General features: G+C 40.4%; 1 protein-coding gene across 2 annotated transcripts in view; it reads right to left on the bottom strand.

The window, feature by feature from the left end:
- Window positions 1-26,537, bottom strand: part of TENM2 (teneurin transmembrane protein 2) — a 514,050-nt gene that overhangs the window by 14,800 nt on the left and 472,713 nt on the right. For both annotated transcript variants that reach the window (XM_086758660.1, XM_086758659.1), the window contains 10 exons: window positions 23,456-23,575; window positions 21,699-21,960; window positions 20,749-21,016; window positions 19,471-19,614; window positions 17,697-17,946; window positions 14,761-14,781; window positions 10,560-10,792; window positions 8,884-9,038; window positions 7,515-8,389; window positions 571-746 (listed from right to left, as the gene is read on the bottom strand). In XM_086758660.1, the coding sequence (XP_086614786.1) occupies window positions 571-746; window positions 7,515-8,389; window positions 8,884-9,038; window positions 10,560-10,792; window positions 14,761-14,781; window positions 17,697-17,946; window positions 19,471-19,614; window positions 20,749-21,016; window positions 21,699-21,960; window positions 23,456-23,575 (2,504 nt within the window). The remainder of the gene's footprint in view (window positions 1-570; window positions 747-7,514; window positions 8,390-8,883; window positions 9,039-10,559; window positions 10,793-14,760; window positions 14,782-17,696; window positions 17,947-19,470; window positions 19,615-20,748; window positions 21,017-21,698; window positions 21,961-23,455; window positions 23,576-26,537) is intronic.

Raw genomic sequence — 26,537 nt, forward strand, 5'->3', positions numbered from 1 at the left:
AATGCCTGGGCCGTGCTGGAAAGCTCTACGCAAACATTTAACCACTTTGTTGCTGATCTCTTCTGCCACACCTGGGCTGTAATACTGTTCTCGGAAGTGCTAACTGTGGCACCAAATCATCCATTTTATTTATTGATAGAGTATAAATTTGGAAGATTTCACTTCCAATAGGAGGAGGCTACCTGAGCCTCTCTCTCCACAAGGATCTCTACCCAGGCAGCCACGTTCAGCAGTCAGACTGCATCTCTGTGGCGCTGAAGTCAGAACCAATTTTGCAGCGAAGTACAGAGAAATACTCCAGTGGGTAAAGTGAACCCGACCTGAGAGGCAGCAGCAGGACTGTCACCAGCAGATAACGACCATACATATTTGACACAAAGCATGATTGTGAAAGGTCTCTTACCTGTCCTGAAGACCTGTCATTTTAGCAATGAGCTTTATGGGCGTTTTTCTTGCAAGCCTTACATTGCTTTTCCCCTGCTCATGAGTGTACTAACGACACAAATCTTTTGCGAACTGCTTTCTCAAGTTGTGTGTGTGGTTAGGAGATGTGGAAGTGTGCTTTGGTACCTTGAACAACTGTATAGGAAGCCTCCACAGAGGAGAGATTTGTGATGACCGTGACATCGTCATCCCGATTAGAATTCTCAATGTCGATGGTAATGGACTTTTCCATTTCTCGATGAAGGCTAGTTACCACTCCAGTGGGACGTGTTACATTGGTCAGACGCCCTTCATGATCATAGCTAATAGAAAAGTTAGTGAGAGCAAAAAAGCATGAGGATATATGTTCATTTCAATACCCAATGTATTAATAATGCACCACATTTGTGCAAAAACCCCAGAACGAAACAGAATTTCAAGAACATCCTGGCTATACCTATTTCTTTGTTCTTGAAAGAGTCTATAATGATGAAATAATAATTTTTAGAGATACTCATCTCAACTACATGAGTGGAAATTCAGGCTAGCATATTTTAAATTATTAAATTAACTACATTATTATGGACATACAGAGTGATATTTGGCTCAAACAATTATAACTAGTAAATTCATCTGTATTTTAATTGTTGCACTCTAAGGAAGTGGACATAAGATGGATACTACAATATACAATTGCATACAGTGCACATTTGCAATTGAATACCTAGTGGAAACTCCTAAGTATGGCCTTAAGTGACATATTAAGGAATGAACTTGCTATCGGAGATTAAAAAAGACATCACCTTGAGAACATAATAATGTCATTTAGATCTTATCTGTGGTATTGAACTGCATTTTGGGGTCAGTATTTTGGCTCATAAAGATGGATGATGAGAAGTTAAAGCACAGGATAGGCTGGAGTTACACAAAGGGCAGCAGTCAGCACTCAGAATATACCTTAGAAGATGAAGTAAAAAGGGCTCTCCATGAGTTTATTGAGTTAAATTTATTTAAAGAGGTATAAAGCCTGAGGAGGAGGGAAAGAAAGAATGCTGCCTGAAATCAAATCATACTCTTTCTCCCTTTCCTTTAGTATGCTGTATTTGTGTGCATACATATGCTAAAGAAGCAATCCCTTGGATCTTAAGGGCAAGAAATGGGGACCTGAAACAAAATCAGTATTCCAGTCCGACACTCTGCTTCCTGCAATTCTCTACTTGTGCAAGAGTCTCTCACCCAGCCGCTACCAAAGCGCACGTACTTCCAGACAGCAGAAAGGCAAGAAAAAATGTCCTGTGTAGTTAAAGGGAAAAGTTTAGGTAGAGATTGAAACCAACTGGTCATCCTTTGAACGCAGGAACCCAGGGAGCAGGAAGCCTGGAAGAGAACTGGTAAATCCATTGCACTGCCTGAGAGTAACAGAAGAGAAGAGGAGCACATTTAGTATCACGGAGCTAGCTGAGTTCTTTGTACATCGCGGTTAGCTGTAAAGATGAAAAAAAATAAGTGCTTTCAACAGGACTTTTTACAATTACATCACCCAGAAACCAGAAAGTAGGCCACTTAATACACAAACCGGCTCCTCAGCTAATACAAATATAAACCATGTCTTTCAAATCCATTGCAAATGGCTGCACCCGTTCAACTGACTATTGAGAAGAAAGGAAAAAGATCACCTGTGGAGCAACAAGCCTTACCGGAACCAATGGGAGTATTAGGCAAAGAAGTAAATCAGTAAAACAAAGCATCACGCGACCTAAAAGGGACCAATAATATACTGGGTTCATTCAGGCAGTTCAGGATCAAATAAAGATCAAGCAGCATGATTCTTCTCAATACAAGTCACAAGTTTCTACCCATATAAATATGTATAACTTTTTAAAAATATCAACAAGATACTGGATAAAAGGTAGTATGCTGAGATAATCTATGAAAGAGAGTTTGGTTAAGTCTATATAGAGGTCTTCACAAAAAAAAAAAAATTGAAAAGTACTCATAAAGTACAGATGAGGAAAGAACGCGATCCAGGCAAGCATCCATCTAGCAACGAAAAACAGAAAGTACAAAAAATGCAGTTTCAGAATCTCAAAGGTTAATAATGAGATACTCCCTAAGAGTCTGCACATTGACTACTTGGTATGTCTGGTGATTAGCAGAGTGATGAACAGAATATTACCAAAGTCAACAGAAATGTCAACCAGTACAGAAGAGACAATGTTATGTAGGACAAACTGGAGAAGTTTATGAGTGGCTTCAGCATGACTGGGCAGAGCTTGGTGAACATCCAGAAAAATGGTTGGTGAAATAGCCCATCAGCAAATATATTTTAGGCAATGCAAATGAGACTTAAATTTAAACTCGTCCTTCACATTGCTGGGTTTTTAATTAACCCAGGAAAAATTCCTGGGGATTGCTGTGGGCTGCACACTGAACATCTCTGTTCAAAGTGCAAGTGCCGTCTGAAAAGTAAATACGGATGAGGAGGTACAGAGACTGAGACAAAAAAATGAAAATATTCTAATACTATTTCTAGAAATCAGTGTTTTGCCCCCTGCCATGGGGCACATTTCCCAGTGCTGGTCACACTGTTTGAAAATAGCAATGGCAGAGATTAAAAGGGTTTATAAGCAAGCGATGCACACGCTTACAGTGATACGGACAAAAGTACTCTCTCTAAGACGATCTGCAGACTGTTTAGTTTTTGGGCTAAACATACTAAAAATTCACTACTTAAATGATATACACACACTCAATACCAATGTATAAAGAAGGCATTTCTATTTTCTCCACTGCACCAATAAAATCCGATTTAAGAAATATACCTTAAAGGTAAAAAATTTAAAATTAATAAAACAGAAACTTTTTACACACTACACAATTTAGAAGTGACATATTATTGAGGGATTTTTAAAAAATTTATGTATTATGTGAGACCAAGTGCTTAGTAGAATACAACACCCAGACATTTATCTGAATAATAAAGCTATATAGGAATTAAATGGTTATATACACATCTTCCTGACATGAACCCAGGTCTAATGAACTAAAAAAAGAAAATTTTGCAATGGAAAATGTACTACTTAACCTGGGACTTCTTGGTGTCTTCTTCAGAAGCTGCCACTACGTATCACAGCCTATGACACAGCATCAGACTAGGTGAACCAGATCTGATGAGGCAATCTTTAGCTCTTCAAATGAGATGGATTCTGGACACACTGAAATTTCTGAGCTTTACTTACTGGCTTCAGTTAGTGTAAGGTTTCATCCCAAGTTTTTCTACTACTAAAATTACAAGGAGAGAGATCCTTTCTTAATCCCAGTATCTTAAAAAAAGCAGCATCTCCTTGTACCCACCACTGACTTGCTAACACTGCCAACTGTGACCAAGCCTGCCCAAGGAAGCAAAGCTTTCTACGTCCGTAGTTCCCAGGACAGCTCTGGGTAACACCAACCACCACTGCCCCAGGCAGACAAAAGCTGTTGTCCCGTTCTGCCTGCAGCCTGGAGATGGCTCCTGACAGCTTGGCAGCTCTGAGCTGGCCACTGCCAGATCGCGTGTGGTGGGCCACCAAACACACACAGCTACAGCTCAGCTGTGAGACACAGCTGAGCGCCTGTTTGTCATCTTCTCAGATAGCTACAGCTGTCTGACCTGTGCATCCCTCCAGCGGGCTTCTGATAATGCACTGGAGGCTGTTCTCCCATGTCCAATATTATGGCACCTCTACATCTTACTCATTTTCACTGCTAGCATTCTGGTCTTTGAGGTCTGAGACCGGTACTGCTTGACAGCTTGTGGGTGGGAGTAGCTAGGACAGTGCCATAGTACTGCCGAACAGAGTAACAGCAGCTTCTGACTTAACATGGAGCAGGGCAAGCTGCACAGCCACATACATTTACATATATCTCTCTTTTCTCTCTGTTATAAAAACCTGCCTGATTCAAGAGGAAAACTGCAGTGTTCTCTTAGGATGCTCCCAAGACCAAGTGGGATACCACTGAGGACCACTTCAAATATCTGTGCGTCATGCCCAAAACCAAGCTTAAATTATCCCATGTGAGCCTCTTGGTAGCTGTTACATTATTTAAGAGCCTCGCTTGTTCCTACTGCAAATGAACTGCGTGCACATACACATACGCTGTATATAAAATATACGTATGCAGTGTGTGTACACACACACGTAAAAATAGTTCGTGTATGCATTTCTCTGCATATACACATACCTAGATATACTGCACAAATTTAAGTCTGTGAGCATTTTCAGGGTGCAGTTTCAGATAAAAGAAAGGAATACTCAATAAGACAGTATGGCATTTCAACGCCTGGTTGATATAACTGTGCTGAAATAAATTTTTCATGAGAACTTCAGTTTGTGTAGTATTTTACCTCTTAAAAGACATTTTTTCTTTTCCAGTTCTGCTACCATATTAACAATTTGGGTACTGATTATCTCTGTATGAATGCATGAATGTAATGACACAGAAAACTATTTTGTTGTCCTCATAAACTCTCATTGGCTAAGTATTTCTTTTGTCTTCAATTGATATCAACTTAGAATCAGAGAACGGTTTGGGTGGGAAGGGACCTTTCAAGGCCCATCCAGTCCAACCCCCCCTGCCAGAAGCAGGGACACCTCCAACCGGATCAGGTTGCTCAGAGCCCCGGCCAACCCGGCCTTGAATGTTTCCAGGGATGGGGCATCCACCACCTCTCTGGGCAACCTGGGCCAGGGTACTTACAGGGTTTTTACTATGTTTAGGTTTATAAATTTGATTGAAATAATTCTCATAATCTTACTACTAAACCCCTCGACTGTGGGGTGCATGAGATGACAAAGCATATTAAGGAGTTACTGTAAGTCAGCTGCTTAGGATCAGCCTGAAGGACATGCCTCTGTTTTTCTGGTATTCCGTAATGAGTATCTCCAGTGCATATAGCTAACTTCTGGTCTTCACATAGGGTTTTCCATTCACATATAGACACACATATCTTCTTTTAATGTCTTTGTGAATGGCATCTTATGGCTTTCTTTTCTAACCCAGATAGGTTAGAAAATAGTCACCCATGTATAGCTTACTTTATACATGCACTATAGTAAATGCACTTTTAATGAAAAAAAAATGTATAATGCTGTCCTCTTATCTATGGGCTCTATGTTTATGAGAATGTATGTACAAATCTGGGAGAAAGTAAGTTATTTGTGCTGCTTCATCTAAGTTACTAAGCATCTGAGACAGCACCTAGACCTAAATACGGTACTTAACTACCACTGAACTGAGACAAGGGTTGCGTATCTTTTCTTATTTGATCTTGTAAAAAAAGTCTAGTCAACATGCCAGCACTATATACACATTAAATTGTATTTTCAGATGCACCTCAGTAAAACATCAAAGCACCTTCCTTCTGTATTTACTTAAGAATCATAGTACAATTTTTCTAATAAACAATGCTAACTTAGTACTTCATGTTATTCTCAGTCACTGGTTATGCTGGTTTTGCAACCTGCAACTTGCTGATGACCTTTTAAATGTTTCATTGATTTTCATGCAGAGATTTAAATTACTTTGCTAATTAATATTCTACAATTAATTACTGGTGTTTTGAGAAATAACTATTTTATATGACTTCTGATATGAATCTTGAGCTAGCTATTGGGGAAAAAACAACAACAAAATGTGGATTTTACCACCCTCTAGTACAGTGAGCTTTTACTTGATCTTGAAATCAGCAGGTAATATCTTCCTGCATTCACATAACTGGATTATTTTTGTAACTAATGTGTGGTAAAGAAATACTTTTTGCAAAATATTAAGGAGAAAAAAACCTCCACATCTCTAAGCACAGCCTACATGAAAAACCGCCGTGGTTCAATTTCCAGAGCCGCACCAGGAGGAGCCCACGAGAGGGCACTGCTTTCCTTTGTACGGGAACGAAACACTTTGCGGCCAAAATACTGATGTGCAATGCTGATTGCGACGTATTTTGAGCAGACTGAACACAGTTCTTTTTATTCCTGCATTACTTACGTTTTCTCTAAAAAGACAGAAAGTGCTGGCCAAGATGAATGCATTAATAAACAAAAACAGATGTGCGTCATTGCTATTCTGTAACCTTAAAAATAAGCCTACAATTTAAAATTAAATCTCAAGTCTTATTCATACTTTCTACCCACTAATTTGAGAAATGGTATTTATTAATCATTAAGTATTTAAAACAAAGTATATAGCATCAGATTTGCCATACTTAAAAGTTCTATATATTTTCCATATATTGTTTAGCTTCCATTTTTTAAATTGTTTTGATCAACAGATGGCAATAAAACTACTAAGAATAGGATAACTATTAATAAAAATCTGACTAGATTTTCTAGATTCGTAATATACTTTTAAACTTCATCTCTGAAGAATTTCATTTAAAGAGGAAGCTCTGTCTTTTTAATCTATATGCTCACGAGCACCAGTGTGCTTTTGGGTTATCTGCAAATTACGGAAGTTACACCAGGGGCCTGACGGATAGCTGGGGATCTAATTTCCTCACTTGTCTCAAGAATGAACAATCAGTGAAGTTAATCAACATTTCAACAACCATGAGTAATATATGAATCTGAACAGAAAGATATATAATTTGAGTTCCAACAGAAACTGCAGCATTAGGGTTCCTAGAGAGAGGCAGCTCAGCAGGAGCCAGGTCTGGATGCGAGTTATCTGCAGCCTTGCTGACGCCTAAGAGCACCCCCCGCCCTCTTAGGGGCTCTTAGGCCCCCCTAAGAGCAGGGGCCCAGTCTGGTAAATCTAGCTCGGGTTTCTGGGTGCGGTACACAGTCCTTCGTGCTGGCGGTGGGCGAGCTTCCCCACGAGCCTCAACTGCAGGCAGGGGTTTAGGTGGTTTGGTACCCACCCAAAGGACCCAGCCATCCGATGGAATCAAGAAGCCGCTTAATTATTTCCAGTATCATACTAAACTGAGATGTAACAGCCTTATTCAGTATCAGAGAAAAGCCTACAACAAATTTCAGTAGGGTCAGATTAAGGCCTACTCACTACCATTTGAAAAGTAAATGTACGCTTAATAGATCCAAAAACATTCTTACTCATAAAATGTTGTCCATCCTGTTTCATCACTCTTCGTTGCTAAGAGACCACTGTTTCCGTTATATGTCATTAATCCAAGCTCCAGGGTCTGCGTTGAGACTAGCTTGAGTCCACCATTAGTGCCAACAGCCAGCGTGACAATCTGATTATCCGGCATCAGTAAATGGCGGGGCATCCCACTGGCATCCCGGCGGACCTTCAAGGAGTTGCCGTTGTTGTCCATCACCTCCGTGACATCGTTATCGCTGCTATAGGTGAAATTGTACAAGTACTCCCCGGTAACAAGGCTGAGAGTGTACTGGTGAATCCCATCAGCATTGAAGACATACAGCTCCTGTTCTCCTGGAGATGCAGCTTCATATTGGTTAAAAGAATTAAGAACGGGCCTGTTTTTACTGACAGCCCTAATGCGGATATTTCCAAGATCAGCTATGTAGATGGTACCATCTGGGGCCACAGCTAAGGAAGATGGTGAATTTAAGATGGCATCAGTGGCATACCCATCATCCCCAGAATAGCAATTACAGTTGACATCATTTTTGCAATCACAGTCTGAAGCTGCCCCTGCAAGAAGGCATATTTCTCCATTGGTAGTTACCTGGCGTAGCCGATTAATTTTTTTTTCATCTGTCTCACTGATGTAAAGAACTCCTGTGTGAGAGATGGCAATGGCACTGGCTGATTCAAGTGCAGAATGAATAGCCAGTTTGCTAAGAGAGTAGTCTATACCAGGAACCTGGCAGTGCATGGGGCGTCCAGCAATAATGCTAACTTGATGGTTTTCTGTGATCCGTAAAATAACATTGTTCTCTAGGACATAAAGTGAGTTGTCCATGGGATTGACAGCGAGATCAGTAGGCCACTCCAGCCGTACCTATGAGTTGCACAAATTATTACTGTAAAACTCGTAACTGAAAAGTACACTTCTAGTGTTTAAAATTCCACGTGTAACAACAGCAAAATAGTGAGGGGTTTATCAGCGTAAATCATGAAACCAAGTCATGAACGGCAACTATTTCAAACAATGATTTTGTTTTTTGGAAAAATTAAAGCTACTTGCAGTGGTAACTTTGGCTAATTGTGTTTCTGTGCAAAGAATGAATGCTACGTTGTGGAAGCTCTACAATAATTACAGAAAAACAGGCAATTAAGACAATAACTCCCATTATCTCAACCTTATTTCTCTATAGTTGCATAAATAACCTGTGTTAGCCACCGTAAAAGGCTGGCTCACTCATTTCAGTAATGAATCAAATATGCAATCATCTTGTACTGCATAATGCATTTCTTAAGTGGCCAGGCAGTCATCCAAAATAGACGCCCATCTCCTCTAAGGCAGAGAAGAAAATAAATGCAGTAAGAGTCTACCTGGGTGACATCCATGCTGGCATCACAGCTGAGGGGTCGAACAGCGGTTAGGTCATTGGAGCCCAGCAGGGTTGATATAATTCCATTCTGATCCACTTTTCTAATCATAGTGGCATCAACAAAATACATGAGTCCATACTTATCCACTGCAATTCCTGCAAATATGAAAACCAGGCATCAGTGAAGCAGTGAGGCTCCCAGCTTCAAGGCAGGCTTCATCTTATTAACATGTTTACAAGATAGTGATGTTTGTTCACTTGCCCTGTTCTTTCCTCCTTTCCAACCTGGGTACAGGTTCTGGACTCTCCAAGCATCTGCAGTTCTGCTGAATAAATGGCATTGAGCAGGTTTATCCTTTGGGGTTTTAAAGAAAAGGAAACTGCAAAAATTGCCAGAACAGGCTGAAAAGCCAGCAGAATACATCAGCTTATTTATAAATTTCAACTCTGTACGTTACACAAACCCAAATAATAAAAAAAAAATTCTCACCTAAATTTTAATCTCGGGAATTTGAGGTGTTGCTTTCTTTACTTGAAGGATCAAATTAGGAGAAAGAATTTTTAGAAATATTTTAAAGTTGCTTTAAAAATTTGAAAAATTAAGAAGACATTATAGTCTTTGAGAATGTTTTTTAATTCTTTGAGCTGTTGCAGTAAGGAATATGGGAAGAACATCTGGTGTTTCCAGATGAAGACACAGGGCTTTCCAGCCTAGAAAGAAAGGGAAGGTTCAACGCCTGTCACACTGGGAGCCCTTGGAGAGGAAAGGCACCGAATGAAAGGGTGCTCCCTTGGAGGAACAGAAGGATGCCCGTGCCGGTTGTGAAGGAGGGCAGGCTTTTTCTCACTTGCCTTTCCTGCTTTGATTTGGCGCGCTGCCTTGTCTGTTTCTTGGGCTGAAAATAAAATATTGATCTAAAAATTTTGGTCTTCAGATGGTTGCAGTGCTCATCCTATGCGGCAGTGAGAGAAGATACAGATTTACCTTCCTAACTTCTATACAGAAACTTAACTTAAAACATCCAAGCAGATCTATCCTGTTAACGTACTCTGTATGTATTAAAGTATTATCTATACAAAGAAACAGGACCTTTCATTTTTGTTTGCTTTTATGATCATCTAGTTATTTTCAACCATTGAAACAGAGCCCAAAGATGTTTGAAACACCTGGCAATTCACCTGATTAATTCATCCTTACAATTAAGATGAAACAGTGGAAACAAAATCTTGCAAAGAAACACATCTTCAAATCTCTACATCATCTTGAAAACTTTTTGTTCAAAATTAGAAACTGTTAAGGGCAAGAATCCTTTTATTTTTCCTCCCCCTCTGAAGAGAAAGAGGATACGTAGAATAAAAACTCAAAAAAACCCCCACAGCAGGCAGTTTTTCTCCCCAAAGACTGTGTCTTGAACAGTAATTTGTTTCCCAGTTTACATGCCTGCTTCTCGGAGTGAGTGGTACCCTGCTAATTTGTGTTCTGTTCTCCTTTTGCATCGTTCAGCGTTGGGGTAATAAAGTTTGCTTTAACTAAACAAAGCACGAACACTTGCCAATCCACTGTAATTAAAGCCCAGAATAAAAATCACTGAGCAAGGAGTGATTTAATTGCCAGATAATTATTTCCAGATCCAGCCTAGCATCACACAGTTTCTCCAGCTTCTCTTCCTACTTTACCTCGAGGGCTCATTAGGGTGGCGTCCACTGCCTTCCCTCCATCCCCACATCTGGCTTCGTCAAAGGGCAGGCATTGCTCTCCAGTCCCTGCTACCACTTCAGAGTTACCAGCTAGGTCTTTCGTGCCACTGAGGGACTTGACTTTGTATATCCGTCGACTATTGGTGTCCGATACGTACAGGGAGCCTGAAACAGGGTCCACGGCCAGATAGTATTTATGAGCAGGATTGTTGCTTTAGAGAAAAAGAAAGCATAAAACAGAAACAGCTGAGCAGTCTAGAAACTTTACAGGCTGTCAGAGCTTCACTACTCATCAGGCACAGAGAGGTCTGGAAAGAAAGTCTGACACCTCCATACAGAGGTGGGGTCTGAGGGACTGCCATCTGAGGACCTAACTTGATTAGGGCCTGGTCAGTGTTTCAGAAGGATTGTCATTTTAAATCTCATTAATCCTACTACACCAAACCTTGCACAGCACAGCCCCGTAAGCCAAGCTGCACATCAGACTTCCCTCTTGATCTCTTTAGCCCTTTAGAGCTGATCCAGGTCAGTTCTCTTTGGCTCATCTCTACCTGCTGCCTCCACTCCCGGCTACCTTGTTTAACTTCCCTTGACAGCAGAAGTCATAGGAGTAAGATCAAAGAACCAGCTTCTGAGTTACTTGTATTATGCCACAAGATTTGTGAGGTCTCGTAAAAACAGGAGGCAGAGGCATAACAAATCTATTCCTAAACCAAATTTGTTCTCATTCATTCTTATCAAGAATCTAATTTATGGCAGATCAAGTTGGTTATATAACTAAAATCAGAGACCCCGAATGTCTGACTTTAACTCCAAACCTTCTGTTATTGAAAAACTGGTCCTCAGTTTGCAATTAGAATGGGTGCTCATATGGAAAGCTACTTCTCTTCTGAAATACATGGGTTTTGACAGCTTGTCACATTTTGGAACTACTTTAGGAAATCATCCGCAAATTAAGAAACGTCAGTCTTAGCGATATATGTACATTCACACACACAGAACTGAAGTGCAGAAATATTTTCAAAATTTTGCCCGGCTAGTTTAACTCAATTTAGTTGGATTTTAAGCATGATGTGAATTTTCCAGCCTTTGGAGCCTATGGGTGAGCGTAAATAAGGTCAATGGTGGTTTCAAAGCATAGAAGACAAATGAAGACAGGAAGGAAAAAAAAAAAAAAATGAAGGTTACTTACCAGTAACCAGAGATATTTGCCTCCAAATATCCACACTCCTAGTTTCATGTGGCAAAAGCACCCATCTCCAAGAGTGAGGATACACAGAGGTAAGTTACGATGGACATAAGCCATTTCTTGATCAGACTCACTGAAACTATAGTAAAGCCACTTTCGGCAGATGGATTATCAGCAGCCCAAAGACAACTGCGTTCTGGGGTCATGACCAGATTTGGAGGAACGAGGAGGCCCAAAAATAGCACTTTCTACAGTTATCGTCCTCTGTGCCAGTCTTTGACATGTCATGATTTTAGGTCAATAACAATTTGCTCTAAAACTGTAGAAGGTGGGAAGGAGATTGGTTTGATCCAAATTCACCAGGCAGAGGTAATCCATCTGCTGAAGTCTAGGAGTGTAGAAATTAGAGATGAAAAAATACAGTAAACAAAAAATACTTGGCAGGTTTATTTCATGCATGGATCTCAAAGTACTTTAAAAAGATGGGTATTATACCCATTTTACAGAGGAGGAAACTGAGGCACAGAGAGGTTAAGTGGTAAAGACGAAGTTATGCAGGGAGACTAGTGACATGCTTGAGATTAGAGCACAAACTCTTTATTCCCCAAGTTCCTCTCCTTATCTTCAGCAGCAGACTGCACCTCTTCACTAGACCCTTATCACATTCCCTCTCATCCCTCCAAAAAAAGCTCCATCTTTTTTTTGCCACACACAAAATTATTTCTTTCCATTTATAAAATTTCTCCAGTCTCTCGAGTATCCAAGCCATACAAACACCTGCACATTTGTCACTGTTTTGAAATTCTGCTCTCTTCTTCCACCATGCTTCTCCCTTAACACTGAAGAACAAACTTTGCTGTGACGCTGGTGTTGTGCCATACATCACAAATACACCCTAACGTAGCTCAAGGCTTTGCAAGAGCAGCTGAGGAGCCAACAACCCAGTGCTGCAGCTGCAGGCTGGCTGCTGCTGCCTCCGGGCTGGGCTCCGGCCCAGGGTACCTTTTGCTTGGCCCTTCTAAAATGCGTGGCACCTGCACCTTGGCTGCATGGGGGGACCTGGGGCAGGCACACACTGGAGCTGGGCACAGACAGAGCTCTTGCTGCCGGAGGCAGGGGCCTTGCTTGGCCTGGGTGATGGGAGCTGCTTGCAACAGTGCCTGGGGAGCTGACACACAGCAGCGGCCACTCGGGAGACTGGAAGGGTCCCTCTTTTCGGACATGATTTTGCCAGCCTGTGCCTGCCTTCATGAGCGAGCGTACCCCCGCTACCCTTCTGCCCACAGCTAGCCTTGGGTTTGTCCCACTGTTACCAGGATGGGGTAAGGTATGAGTCAGGGTAAGGAGTAATGGCAGAACATGAGCTGATTCCCCTCTCCTGCCCTGCAGTCCAGGAGCTCACCCTGCCTTTCTCCTCCGGAGTCTCCCTCAGGGCAGCTGTACCAGGGAGTCAGTCAGGAGTTCCAGATCAGGGAACAACTCACTGGAGCTGCAGACTGCGGTGCACTTCTCTGCTCTCTCCTGAGCTGGGTAAGGAAACAGATACTGGGAGACTCTCCATGTAAAATATTTGGGGGGCTGTGGCAGAAAATGACTAGTGGAAGGTGACATGCACTTGCTGTGTCCCCACAGAAACTATGAGATCATTACCTCAAACGGGGATGCATTTTACAAACAAGTAGTAAATATTTCTCAAACCAGCATCTGAGCAATTAAAGATCTCCGCCTCTCTCTTCTCCGTGCCATTGTAATCTTTAATTTGGATTACAGGAAGCACAGAAATGTACCTCATTTTAAAAGATTTCACACAACATTTGGTAATGCTCACAGAGCTTTGCCAATAACGTCTCCTCCTCCAGCCCTCCCCAGCAGATGCAGCGGTGACCACCACATGCAGCCTTACTCTGGTCTGAGGGATCCTCATGCCTGGCAGCAGCTACAGGGAGAATCAGCTTGTGCTCACTATTCTTCTCATACGTGCATCAAATTCACACCAGTACAACAATAGCTTTTCTTTAGATTTAACCCAAAAGAGAAGCTGCCCAGAGCAAATCTCTAAGCATCCGAAACCTTAACTAAGCTTGTAGTTGGAAATGAGGAGCCTCCAGCATCACCAATTATCATTAGCAAATTGTGAATGAATTCATCCAGATAAGAAAATTTCATGGAGTTAGACTTGCTATACCAAAATATATTGTAAAGGGAAAATTACACTGATGTCCAGACATCTTTTGCAATCTAACTTGTATTACAGAAATGGAAAGTACGGCTTAAAGAGGGTGATGCACAGGACACTAGTTTACAACAGCTCTTCCTGTTCTTGCCCTTGATATTCTCCAGGGTAAACATTCTCCCCGTCGCAGGTGTGGCATGGAAGAAGGTGCAAGCGTTTCCTATGCTGCTGCCATCCAGAAGACCTAGTGCTCAGGTAAGGCGATAAAAAAATCTTTTCTCCTGATGCCCGGAAAGATTATGCCTCCCTCATGAATCTCACAGCGACTGCATCTAGTGGTTGCATACAACCAGCCCCACGGGTTGACTGACTTTTGATGAAAGAAAATAGAAAATAAATTATGAGGCTTCAGAAAATCATTAATGACCGGAAAATGAGTTTTTGACCTATTTGCAGTCATTAGTGCTTTTGTGAACCTTTCTGGCATTTGTAAATCTGCTGTTGTAGTTTACCTCAACCATTTAGACCAATTAGAGACAGCAGGGAGAAGTGTTTATGTAGAAGTTAGCTTGGGGTTCATTATACTTGCATTCTACTAGAAATTTCTAATTACTGTTAGAACTTATTTGGTTGCTTTTTGACTGCTTTTCATAATTGCTAACGCTTATCATATTCATAACACACAATTAGCACATAAAAATGTTTCTATATATGGTACATGAAGAACATAACATTACACAAGAAGCACAACACAAAAAGCAAACACAATGAAGCAAACAAACCATATCAAATTATATGGGAAAGAGCTCGTGTCTTACCTATGTTTAAACTCTTTATTTCTTTATAGAAAGGGAACAGAAGAAAAAAGAACAAACAGTTAGCTGAAGAATAGATGGTAAAGCAAACATAATATTTGTTTTATTTTACAAAAGGACACAGGAGAAGATACTTCTTTTCAGCTCTAGCCTCAGCTTGGTTTATGGATGAAGAGCAACCAGGAGTGCTAGAGCTGCGAGCTAGTTCCCTAGTAGGAGACCCCTGCCCCCAGCCCCCACCCTCCTATACTTTACAAGAAACTTTCTGGACCATTGAAGGAGTTTTCACATGGAAATATGTGTAGCTTGTGGGCTAGGAGAGAGACAAACTGGCAGTTTTCTGAATACAGAACTGGGAAGGGGGAAGCACTGGGCTTCCAATACTGTCCCTGTTTTGGAGGCAACCTCTGAGTAGTTTTCCAACAAACTATTTCTAAAAAAATTTCTACTACACAGTTTATTTTCCTCTCCCCTCGATCTCTGCAATAATTGCTTAAAGCAAGGTTGGATGCTACTTGGTATCTATTTAAGCCAACAAAGCAAATCCCAGGGTAAAAAAAACTTTCTAAGAGAGCAGCAAGATACTGTACAATGGGAGACCGTACATTACCTGACCCCTAGTTCACTGTCTAGACACAGAGTCAAAGGAAAAGCGTTCTCTGCTTCCCAGAAGTAAATGAATACATTATCCACACCACAGAGTTTCTGTGTTTATCTCACTTCCATTTAGGAATGTCCACTGAATGCAACAAAGAGGTGCATGCCTCCTGAGCTGCAGCACTCGAGGCACAGCCCCAAACTTGCGATACCAATGTTAAGCGTGACATGGCAACACTCTTCAGGCAAAATTCCTATTGGCACCTCCACAAAGGATAGTGTGAAGCAAATATACACACCGACTTATAAAGGAACTCAGCATTTATACTGGCTTCTGTAAAACCAAAATTACATCCTTTGTGAAATCCAAATAAAGTGATGTATTTGGTTGGTAACACTTATGGACATACTATTTGCAATGTTAGATGCTGAAGATTCTGCTCTTGTTCACAGTTAAATGTCTCAAATCTTCAAACTCTTACCCATGTAACTCACACACATTTAAAGGTGACCACTGAATCACAATTACTGCTGTAGATGATGCTGGCTGGAATGGACCTTTGTTCCCTTTAGAGGAACAGGGGGCAAAAGACATCACTGTAAATCCTAAATATCTGTTTCAAGTCATTTGCAGCTGTCCAAGTGCACTCAAAATACAATAGCTTTATTGTTCATTGCTCATAGTTGTAACAGAAGCTAAAGAAACTACGCTACGGAAAACAGACTTTCATTAAAAAAAGCGGACAAAAGCAGATTAAGAAGTCCATCTTCCGTTTCTTTACTGATATCCTTTCTCATTTTCCCTCACGTGTGCTGAAAAGCCCAAGTTCTCTCTTGCACAGACAGAAAGTAAAGTACTCAGGCTTATGCTGTAGTAAACTTGGAGACATTTTCAAGTATCAGGTGTGCTAGGAAACTCACTGGCTGATATCTGGAAGTGAGGTACTTACAAAGCCTTACATAAAGCATCTTGATTTCAAAATGTTTCTCTCACCTATAAGGCTGGGAAAGCTAAACAGAACAGCTAAACTTCACCTATTTACTGGAAAGCTAAACAGAATTGAACAAACCAGACACAAAAAATCAGCATGTTCTATATAATGAGGATTTATAGTATATATTGATGTAATTATTTATAGCAGGTCACACCAGCTACCTTCTGTGGTTTGTACTGACTGAGCTGCTAGCAGAAAGCACTGGATGATCTATGACTTTTTTTTAACATAATGTGGCAGCCTGATGGTGTATGAGGTAGGTGTCAGAGTGATTTCAGAGTAGAATGGGCCTGAATTGGATCTCTTTTCTCTTCTATAAATCAGAATTCACAACAGTGACATCAACAGAATGACACGAATGGGAGAGAGGTGTAAAATAGAGCTAGGCCTCCTATTCTCTAACAGTCCAATCATTTTGCATGTTTTTGCACTAATTAAAAACTAAAAGTGCAGTAGAAGCAAGAGGAGCCGGTTACTGGCCATATCATTAAAAACAGGCTAATGACCTAAATTCACTCGGTGTGCTTTGCAGCTGTATCCAGCTTACAAGAGCAGTATTATTGCCTGATTGGGCTGCAGAACTCTCAGAAGAAAGCCAATGCAAGCTATTTTTCCTCATTTTTTTTTTTTCTGCAAATATTCAACAGTGCTGTAACTATAAGGTTCAGTTACTTAAGTTATGGTTTGAAGCAATAGCTCTTGCCTCTCCTAGGATGAAAAAAGGGAGATGGAACAGAAATGGGTGAAGTGATACACTCTACACTCATGCCTTCCCTATTGAGTAACCAAACCTTAGTGTTGGCAGAGGGCTGTGGGACTGAGGGACAGTGATACCATCTAAAATGAGTTCTGGTGATGGAGAGTGAGTCTGTATGTCACTCTCAACTGCACTTGCCAACCTACAGAAATTGAATTACGGGTACGGGAAACAAGCGGGAAAGCGGCTCCCAAAACCACTGACAGGAAACCCTCCCTCTATCCTCATGAGGCTGTTACAGCTCTGCTTATCACTGGCTCAATACCTAAGGGCAGCCAATTCTGTAGTTTTCCAACAAAACTAAAGCATGTATAGCACTGAGAGATTGTATCAAATGATCACCAACTGGACAGAAGAAGGTGGTTTGTACTTTTTGTACAAGTTGGTTTGTACTCTTTAGTCCTAGTCCTTCTCTATAGTCATTGCTCTAATAAGCTACAGACTTTGAAGTATGCATTTCTGTGCCCCATTTCTCCACTGGAATTTAAATAGGTTGAAAGTGACAATGTTTTACAAAATTATAAAAAGTAATGGTAAAGGCTGATTTGAGCACAGGCTACAGGAATGAAGTGCTAAGATTAAGACCTTACCTCAGCTCCAATATACTAGTAACATTCCTGGATGGGAAGATACGCCGAATATAGTTAAAATCCCCAACAAAGAGACTTCCATCAATACCCACTGCCAGTGCCACAGGGGCCAAAAGCTTATTTCCTTCTGCCAGACCATTGCAGCTAGGACAGGATATGCTTCTTCGACGCCCATTCCCCATAATGCTGGTTATCACAGCTGGCTGCTGAGTTAGAAACTGATTTTCTCCATTGCCTTTGTGCAATATTCCTAATAACAAAGAGGAGAAGTGGTGGTTATTACAATCATTCATTGCGGAGGACTTCAAGTAGTTCTCTTTTCAACAGCTGCTGTTAAGGACTGTACACTGAGATGACTTCAGCACTAGGTCCTTCAACAGTGCAAAGAGTGAAAGAGCTTTGCAGCAGTAAAAATTAAGGTGTAATAAAGATTCTGTCTTAAAAAACACACACATACACAACCACAGGCCCAAACCTAAACTGAGAGTCCTTTCGTATTTGTTATGAAATAAAATTCTGCCATAGATCCCTCTAGCCTGGCACAATGCTTTAGAGTGTTTTATTAACCGGGACGTGAGAAGGCAAACCGTGGAGAGGACATGTTCCTTACTTGTGTCCCTGGAGCCTCTCACTCCAGTTTCCTGTTATGTTTTGTTTGGAATTTCGTGCCAATCTTACTGTTCTCTTTCCACCTCTCAGTCTTTCACACTTTTTTAATGGAAAATAAAAAATGAGAAATGGAGACGCCAGAGAAGAGAACAGCACAGAAAACGAAAAGACAGGAGAAAAATGAAACTCCTAGAAGGGCTGGTAATGATCAGTGAGGAAGGGCAAGGGGGTAAGGATCTTTACTAGGCTTCAAGAAATGCCTTTAAAATAGGATTTATTTTCAAAATATTTGTTCAAAGCACAGACCCTTGCCCTAAGAAGGGGGTGGATTCTCTGACAGAGTGACCATTTTCAATGTACGAAAGATTGTAGATATCTGGCTGGAAACTTCATTTGGAAATGCAGTTGCATGATCCTAACGTAAAGCAACTGGCTCCCCACTGCTGACAACACTGAATATCATGCACTGTGCCGATGGCTATCCCAACAGTGTCTGATCCTCTGCACAGCACTTGAATTGTGTTCAAATAGCCTGATCCAGAACACTACTTCAGATTTCTTGACCAAAAATATAGTTTGCAATTTGTTAATGGAGGGATCAGCAGGGAGGGTGTAGAAAACACTTTAGAGGGATCCAGTGAAATACATGCTAAGCATTCAGCTCCCTAAGCGTCTCTTGTAAAATATGAAGACCAGGGACATTCAGCTTAGGATATGTAAAGACAAAGAGAAGTTAGGAAAAACCAAACAGGTGACAAAAGAAAAAGACAATTGAGACTCAGTATCTCGTCACAGACTCACTCCTTTTAAGCTCCATCTCAGATTAGAGCGAAAAAGGTCAAACAAGAGGAACAAGGAAGCGGTGTGGTTAAGATCAGAAAAACAGGGAAGGAAGACAGACATTACAGGGGAATAAATGAACAGCAGAAGAGAAGATAAAGATTTGGACTTTAAGAACGTAATGCTGTGCAGAAAAGTAAAATACTTGTTAAAATTCTACAAAAACGTTCTGTCAACTGAAACATGTCCCATACCTTACTGAGATAGAGATGAAACAAAAAGAGTGAAGAAATTGCATTTCTAAAAGTGTAAATAAAATGCAAATAAAAAGTGTTCATGGACTAATCTCCATGCGGCACAGAAAACACGGAATTAACTAACTCACCACTCTTGACATTAAGTACGTGATGTTTATCCAAGGACCACCCTCCTAAATTTGACGGATCTAGTTCAAATCCTTGCAGCAGCGCTGTCCTCTTCTCCCACAAAATGAGACTAGGGCATGTCTCATATTCAAAACCAACAGAAACTGAAATAAAATAAAATCTAATATACTTGCGGAACGAACACTGAATTAAGCGTCCAGAGCACATTCAAGTCATTCAGCATTCCAGTTCCCCAGCCCCCTCAAGAAGATGCAGCGATTATATTCCTCTCTTTTATTCTACAATATTAAATTCACATCTTTGACGAGACACAAATTTGAAACTTCATTCACACGTACTCTGCAGGGATCTGATCACTTCTCTTCGAATAGCTGGCATTGAGAAGTGACTGGTTTGGTGAGAGGAGAGTGAGAAATATAATTTTAAAAATATAATAACACTACTGTATTAGATAACAGGACAAGATCAAACTCTTAATTTTCCCCACGTTCACAGCATTTATTTAGTGTGTTCATTTTACAAACCATATACCAAAGGGCAGTGAAAACTCTGTGTGCTTTTAAGCACACACACACTGTAAGGATTACTCAGGAAAGCAATACCTTACGCACTAATGTAAGAAATAAAAGCTATAGCAAAGAATATTTTAGAAAATATAGAAAATAAGATTTTAACATGAAGTTTTTCTTTCCACACTGGCACAGCTCTGATGCCTACTTGTAAGACTGTTGTATCAAAATTGTTCTGATATTCAAATGGAAACTTAAAAAATATTATGATGATCACTCTTTTCTCCACCCGCTAGAACAAAGCGAACTAAAACCAGCTATAGAACTACAGGTCTGACCAGCGTTAGAAAACCACTGCTTTCATTTAAAACGTATTATACCACAAGAGGTTATAATAACACCATGCATGAAAATCCAATTGCACTGAAGAATGCCAGCCAGTCCAGTATGAGGTTCGTTTGTTAACTGAAAGAAAATAACAACATCGTGATGGACTAGGTTTCACCTAAGTTCCTGTGGCCAGTTTTTCCCATTGTCTGGTCTAAACCTTCTAAGACAGCTACCGATCAGGAAACACAGGCAGGCTGATGGAGTTTAGACCCTCTGAATGTGATCTTTATTGTGTAAAAGAAACATAATGCAAAGATAAATTGTGTCAGGAAGACAAGAACTCTGTATTTGCTCCTCCATAAGAAATCTTTGCAGTTTTCTTACTAAGAATTACAGGTGTTATTTGGAAAGTTTGGGAGCTTTTATATGCTGACTTACCTACAGCGTCTGACAACCCATAAACCTTCTGACCATATGCATCTGTTTTGTCCCAGATAAATGTATATGCCAAGTTGGGAGATGCCTGAAACGATTTTTGAAACAGATGCCCTTCTACCGCTACCATCAAATGAACTTTGATTAGATTCAGCGGCACAAGTGACTGAGTCATGGCGATCTTAAGTAAGGATTTGTATCCAGCAGTACGGGAGCTCAGGTAGCTGAGCTTTATACTAGAGCCAGGGATCTCAATTTCTTCATGAAGAACCTGAATAGGAGAAAGACCAAAGGTTTTACATTAGCGCTTTGTTACTTTTTTAAGAATAATTTTCGACTTGTATATTCTTATGAACTTAGGACTTTCTACTGCTGGGAATGGTTGTCCTCAAATCAGTGCAGTGATGCAGTTCAGCTGACATTTCTGAACAAATAATTATTTGGCATCTGTGTACCCTGCTTTTTAAGAGCCCACTGCTGGCAAAAGTGTAAATAAGTACAAGTTGTTTTACTGCAAGTTATATGCAAGGGGAACATAAGAAATACAGTCACAGGAACCTGCAACTTTCACTATCAGTATAAAGTAAAGACCAACTGAATAAAGTAGTGAAACAACAGTGCCAGCAGAGTTTTCCCTTGTCCTAAATAACATACAAGAAAACAGCCTGGAGTCAGCAGCACACAGCAAGTCTTTGCAAAATTCTCTTGAAACACCTAAGCTGTCAAATGAAATACAGAGATATACTTGATATATTGTTTGATAACGAGAAGGCACAAGGTATCAAAGATCAATGTGTCTGGGTGGCACAGACCTAGAATATCTCCTGCAGACTCTACAGAGGCATTGCTACCGCCATTCCAGGATACAAGTGGTGACCCTGTGCTACGTGCTCAGGTCAGCAGTAGCATCTGACCACTGATCTCTGTATCCGTTTCACTCACGCTGTTCTTACCTGGGTTTCTGGTACAATGGGATTCCGGCCAGGAGCATCACTGAAGAAAGTTGAAAGTGGTGATGAAATGATGACTGGATCAGGACGGACAAAACCACTTAGATCACAGCTGGGAATGGAGTTCTCCTCTGTCTTCATCACAAGCGTGTCCATGGCATAGAAGCTATTCCACGGCAACCATACCGTCCTTTCCTGACTCATAAATGGGGCTCGTTCAAAGTGCAAGGTTAGGGATGCTCCGCCATTTGCAACTAAGTCAAATCTAGAAAAATGTGGGCTTTAGAAGTGACAAGACTGAATAATTCCAGTAACAGCATTCCTGACTAACGAAATAAATATACAAATACCCCTACAGCAATAGGTATATTTTAGTGTCATGCTTCAAATGATCAGTAATGGGATGTGGACCTTGGCAACTACACAACTGAAATCCAGCTAAGACAAGCTTTGATTTGAATTCACCCAGACAAACCTTGTTCCTATAGATTATAAAATCTGCATTAAATAAATTAAAAATACCCATTAAAAAAACTACCACATCTACTATTACAAGTCTCCTTTACGTATAAAACTACCAGAGAAGCCAAGTTCATACTGAGCTGGACACTGAATTATCGCTTTTCTAAAAGATGCTGTCCATTGAGCAGAGAATGGGACACACAGCAGTAAGAGAACAGTAATGAAATGTTTTGCCATTTGTGTTCTACAAATAAGATAAAAATTCCTGTCCCCAGGACAATTCATTGATCCTTTTTTTGAGAGGATTAGATATTTACTCCCAAGCTCCTACATAATCATAGCAGTCATGTGGAGCAGTGCAGGCATTTTGAAACCTGGCCTAAATGAGTAAAATACTTCTGTTGTTCTGACAACACAGGTAGATATCAGTTGTTTCATGCAAATGCTGGCCAAGTAACGAATTAGTCAATGATTTCAATAATCTATTCAGATCTATATAGAGTTCAGCTCACCATTTACGCAGTATTAAAACACTGAAACCAACATTACCCTTTTACTATACCACAATAATATTCTGTGATATGTAGAAATTAAATACTCCCTTATACTTCAGCTGACTCATTATTTCAATTGTTTGCATGCAAAATCCTGAAAAACTGGCAAATGTTTACAATGCACGTGTCACAGATATACCGTTCCAGTTACCACAGCCAGTACACTAGATAAACCATGACACATTGATTTTTGTTTATCTGAATTTGTGTGCATTTCAAATCAGCTGACACAAGGGGGAAAAAGCACTTTTTTTGCACAGCAGGAAATTGTCTAAATATATTCAGTTAGAATCTTTTGATTACATTCTACCCTGAAGAAACTCAAAAGATAGTGGATCTTCAAAAGGAGAGGCAGAAGGGAACTGTTAACAAAATATACTATTCTATAATGATAGTACAATTTTTTTTTTCTAGCACTATTAGCCTGGCTTGCATTTTAAAACGAAATATTTGTGGTCTCAGCTGGATATTACTGTAGTCCACAAATGTTTTCCTAGATACAGAGCAATTTATTTGAAATGAGTCTGCCTCCTAACACATTATCAGAAGTCAGCCTTTTCATATTTACTTGCATTTAGTATTCAAAATGCCATGTGAAAAATTACTTTTGTGTTTACTTAATAGCTCTGTGCCCTGGGAGGAATGCAATGCATGGTACCACATGGTTCCATTAGATCACACCATCTGTTAATCAGCAAAGACACTACATACGAAATAGGTACTCAGCGAAGCAGGCAAACTCACGTGCCGTCCTGACGAGTGATGGTATAGCCATACTTTGGATACTTGACAAATGACACGTTGACCCCAACTAGAGGAGTTCCATCTGTAGTCACCACTTGGCCTCTTATAAGAGATACAAGACTGAAAAAGGAAGATAATTAAAGGTATTAAAGTTAGTTACAAAGGCAAAGCTACATTATTTATAAACTGAGTAGTGGAATGCTTGTGCCTCATGTACTCAAATGTACTCATGTACTCAATGTACTCATGTACTTCAATTTACTCTGAAGATTTTTAGAACACTGAAGATAGCACAATAGTGCGCGGCTCCCTCTACGTCCTTCCATCAATAAACTGCTTATCTACGCAGTGAGGGCTGTGTGTACAGACTGGCAGTAAGTGCCTTCCTTCTCTAAGGAGGCTTTGTCTCACGAGCCTCTGCAGAGAAGAAAGCTATCCCACATTCAGCCAAGCCAGAACCGTGACCCTGAAGTCCCACCAAAACGGTGACTGGGCACTTGTCACAAATCTCCCTGGGTGCAACGGCGTGTCTGTGGATGCCTCATACACTTGGAAAATACGGTGCAATGCCTTACCCTCTTCTTTATATAACCAATTTTCCAATTTAAGGTTCACATTTCTTCACCTTTTGGAGTGAGTGATGTTTGCACACCACATTTGCTCCTGATTTGTAACCCTTGCTTTCCACTTGGTCAACAGGAGAAAGGATTTGGTTTTAAGGTCAGCTTTCTGCACAGGCGAAACTAAAGAGTTTTTTTAGCCAACAGGTTAAATAATTTTGCTTAACCTACAGGAGATGAAGGCAGGTTATTCCTGGAAGAGGCACAGTCAGCCTTTTCCTCTTTTGAGAGTGCTTTGCTGCTGCTAAGCCGACAGTGGGCAGAAATTGCTGCTTCCTGCCTGGCTGTGTCCTCAGCCTCCTGAGTGTCGGAAGCATCCAAGCCCCGCGTCTCCCTGCTCTGCTGCTCTCCAGCACGGCCAGTCCGGAGAGGAGTCTCCATCCCCTGGTTCCTTTCCCTTCCACCCTCCCCGCACCCTGAGAGAAGCAGACTGGTGACTCGGGGAAGCTGCACGGTAAAAGGGAGGTGGAAAAGGAGAAGCTCCTTGCAGATGGCTTCCATTTCCACATTGGAAACGTGACAGGGAGAAAGTTAAATCCTGCTGCAACCCATCATCCTAGCGACTGCAAAATCGCGTGTTGCTGTAGCCTTGGGTGAAAAGATTTCTATTTCAGCACCAGGTGCTTCCAGCGTGGTCCACCAACTCTCACCCGGAGCTAGAGAGAGCCAGAGCGCGAAAAGCCTTACTGCACTTTGTGCTGGCGGGACAGCAGCCACCCCGCAGCCCCGGCAGGCACAGCATCCCGCCACCACAGGCTGCTGGGCCCGGTCCAGGCTGTAGACAAGGGGACTGAACTCAGCTGTGTTTTGTCAAAAACTGACAGAATGTAATTGCATTCTGGGATGTGTGTAACGCTTGCAGTATCCCCTGTGCTTGCATTTCTGAAGCGATGTACGTATCTATTTCCATTAGGAATACGAGGGGCTGCTTTCAGGTATTTTCCATTAACTCAAATGTTCCAGGTGCTGAGATGTAAATGTCTAAGTGTATCATACTGGCTATTTAACAACCACTTCCTCGTATTTTTATTTGAAACAAAGTATAATATTTTCTTCAATATTACATAAAAAATGAACAAATTAATGAAAATGAGCCATTTCTGTTACTTTTTCTTTAGAACTTTCAACCATTCCTTGACCCTCCAGGTCAAATTTTAATTCTGAAATCAACATCTCTTAACAGAATATGGAATTCAACAGAAATTGATACCTGTTGAAAAAATCTACTTGGAATACATTGGACCATGATAATTATCTTAGTATTATTCATTTCGCTTGAATCATTTTATGTTACAAACACACAGAAATAGTTGTGGGAAGACAGTCACTCAACCTTCCATAGGGGAACAGTGCAGAAAGCAGATTTAGAAACAAATTATTGTATGGCAGAAGAGAACTAAACTTTCATAACAATTTTTTCTACCTTCAATTTCATTATTTCAGAAAATAAGAACATTTTGGCCAATATTCCTTTTTATTTATAAAATGCCAAAACATGCAACACAACGGGTATTAAAATTTGTAGCTAAAATCTGTATTTATGAGAAGGAATACGTTGACTAATAGTCACACACAGCACAACCTTTTTTTTTTGGTAATCTTTAGAAAGTGTAACTGACAATTTAAGTTGATACATTGAGTCTTTTTTTTTTCCTAACATGTAAGTTGAATGTGTAAAAACACTTATCTATTTTCTTTTCCCTGAAAACTTCATTTGCTCTTCTTTCTGCACAGAAACAATCAGTGAGATCTAAATAATTCTGCAATCAATACATTTTGTTATTTATTACTTTAGTAGGGTAGGAAATAACTTCATTTTCTTATACCAGTACTGGAAAAAAATCCTAAGCACTATTTTGTCCCACTTTTTAATTTCTTCCAATTGAATGAGAGGTTGAGCTAAGAAAAGAGAAAAGCCATTATCTTTCAAGGCAGCTACTTCTTGAGACTATGGCAGCTTACGTGAAACGTGGAGTCTAACCCCGTAGCGCTTTTTAAAAGTCAAAAACTTTAGTTTTAAAACTTTCAATTTGACACTATACATTAGATTGGCTTAAAATTGGTACCAAAAATAACAGCTGAGCTGCAGAATTCTCAAAAGCACCTTCACAACTTAGAGGCTAAGGCCAATTTAAAAATGTCATTAATATGCCATTTGCAAAGATACGTTAAAATATGCGATGTACTTCAAATGAGTAAAACAGAACTAAGACTCCTGCCACCAGGAACCCTAGAAAACATAAAAAAAAAAAAAAATTCTAATTAGATTTTTTTGAAAAGGAGCCTTAGGATTGCAGTGCCCAGCTCCCACTTAGTCTAGAGCTCCAATTCTCAGACTGTCTTGAAGACTCCAACCCATGTCCATACATAAACTGCTTGATTATTTCAAATATAGTTTCTAATATTTCTTGGATGGCGCAAGAATGTCTGCTTATCACTATACCTGCCTAGGAATTTGGAAT

The sequence above is a fragment of the Chlamydotis macqueenii genome, chromosome 14, assembly GCF_036417535.1.
Source record: "Chlamydotis macqueenii isolate bChlMac1 chromosome 14, bChlMac1.mat, whole genome shotgun sequence".
NCBI classification, from domain to species: domain Eukaryota; kingdom Metazoa; phylum Chordata; class Aves; order Otidiformes; family Otididae; genus Chlamydotis; species Chlamydotis macqueenii.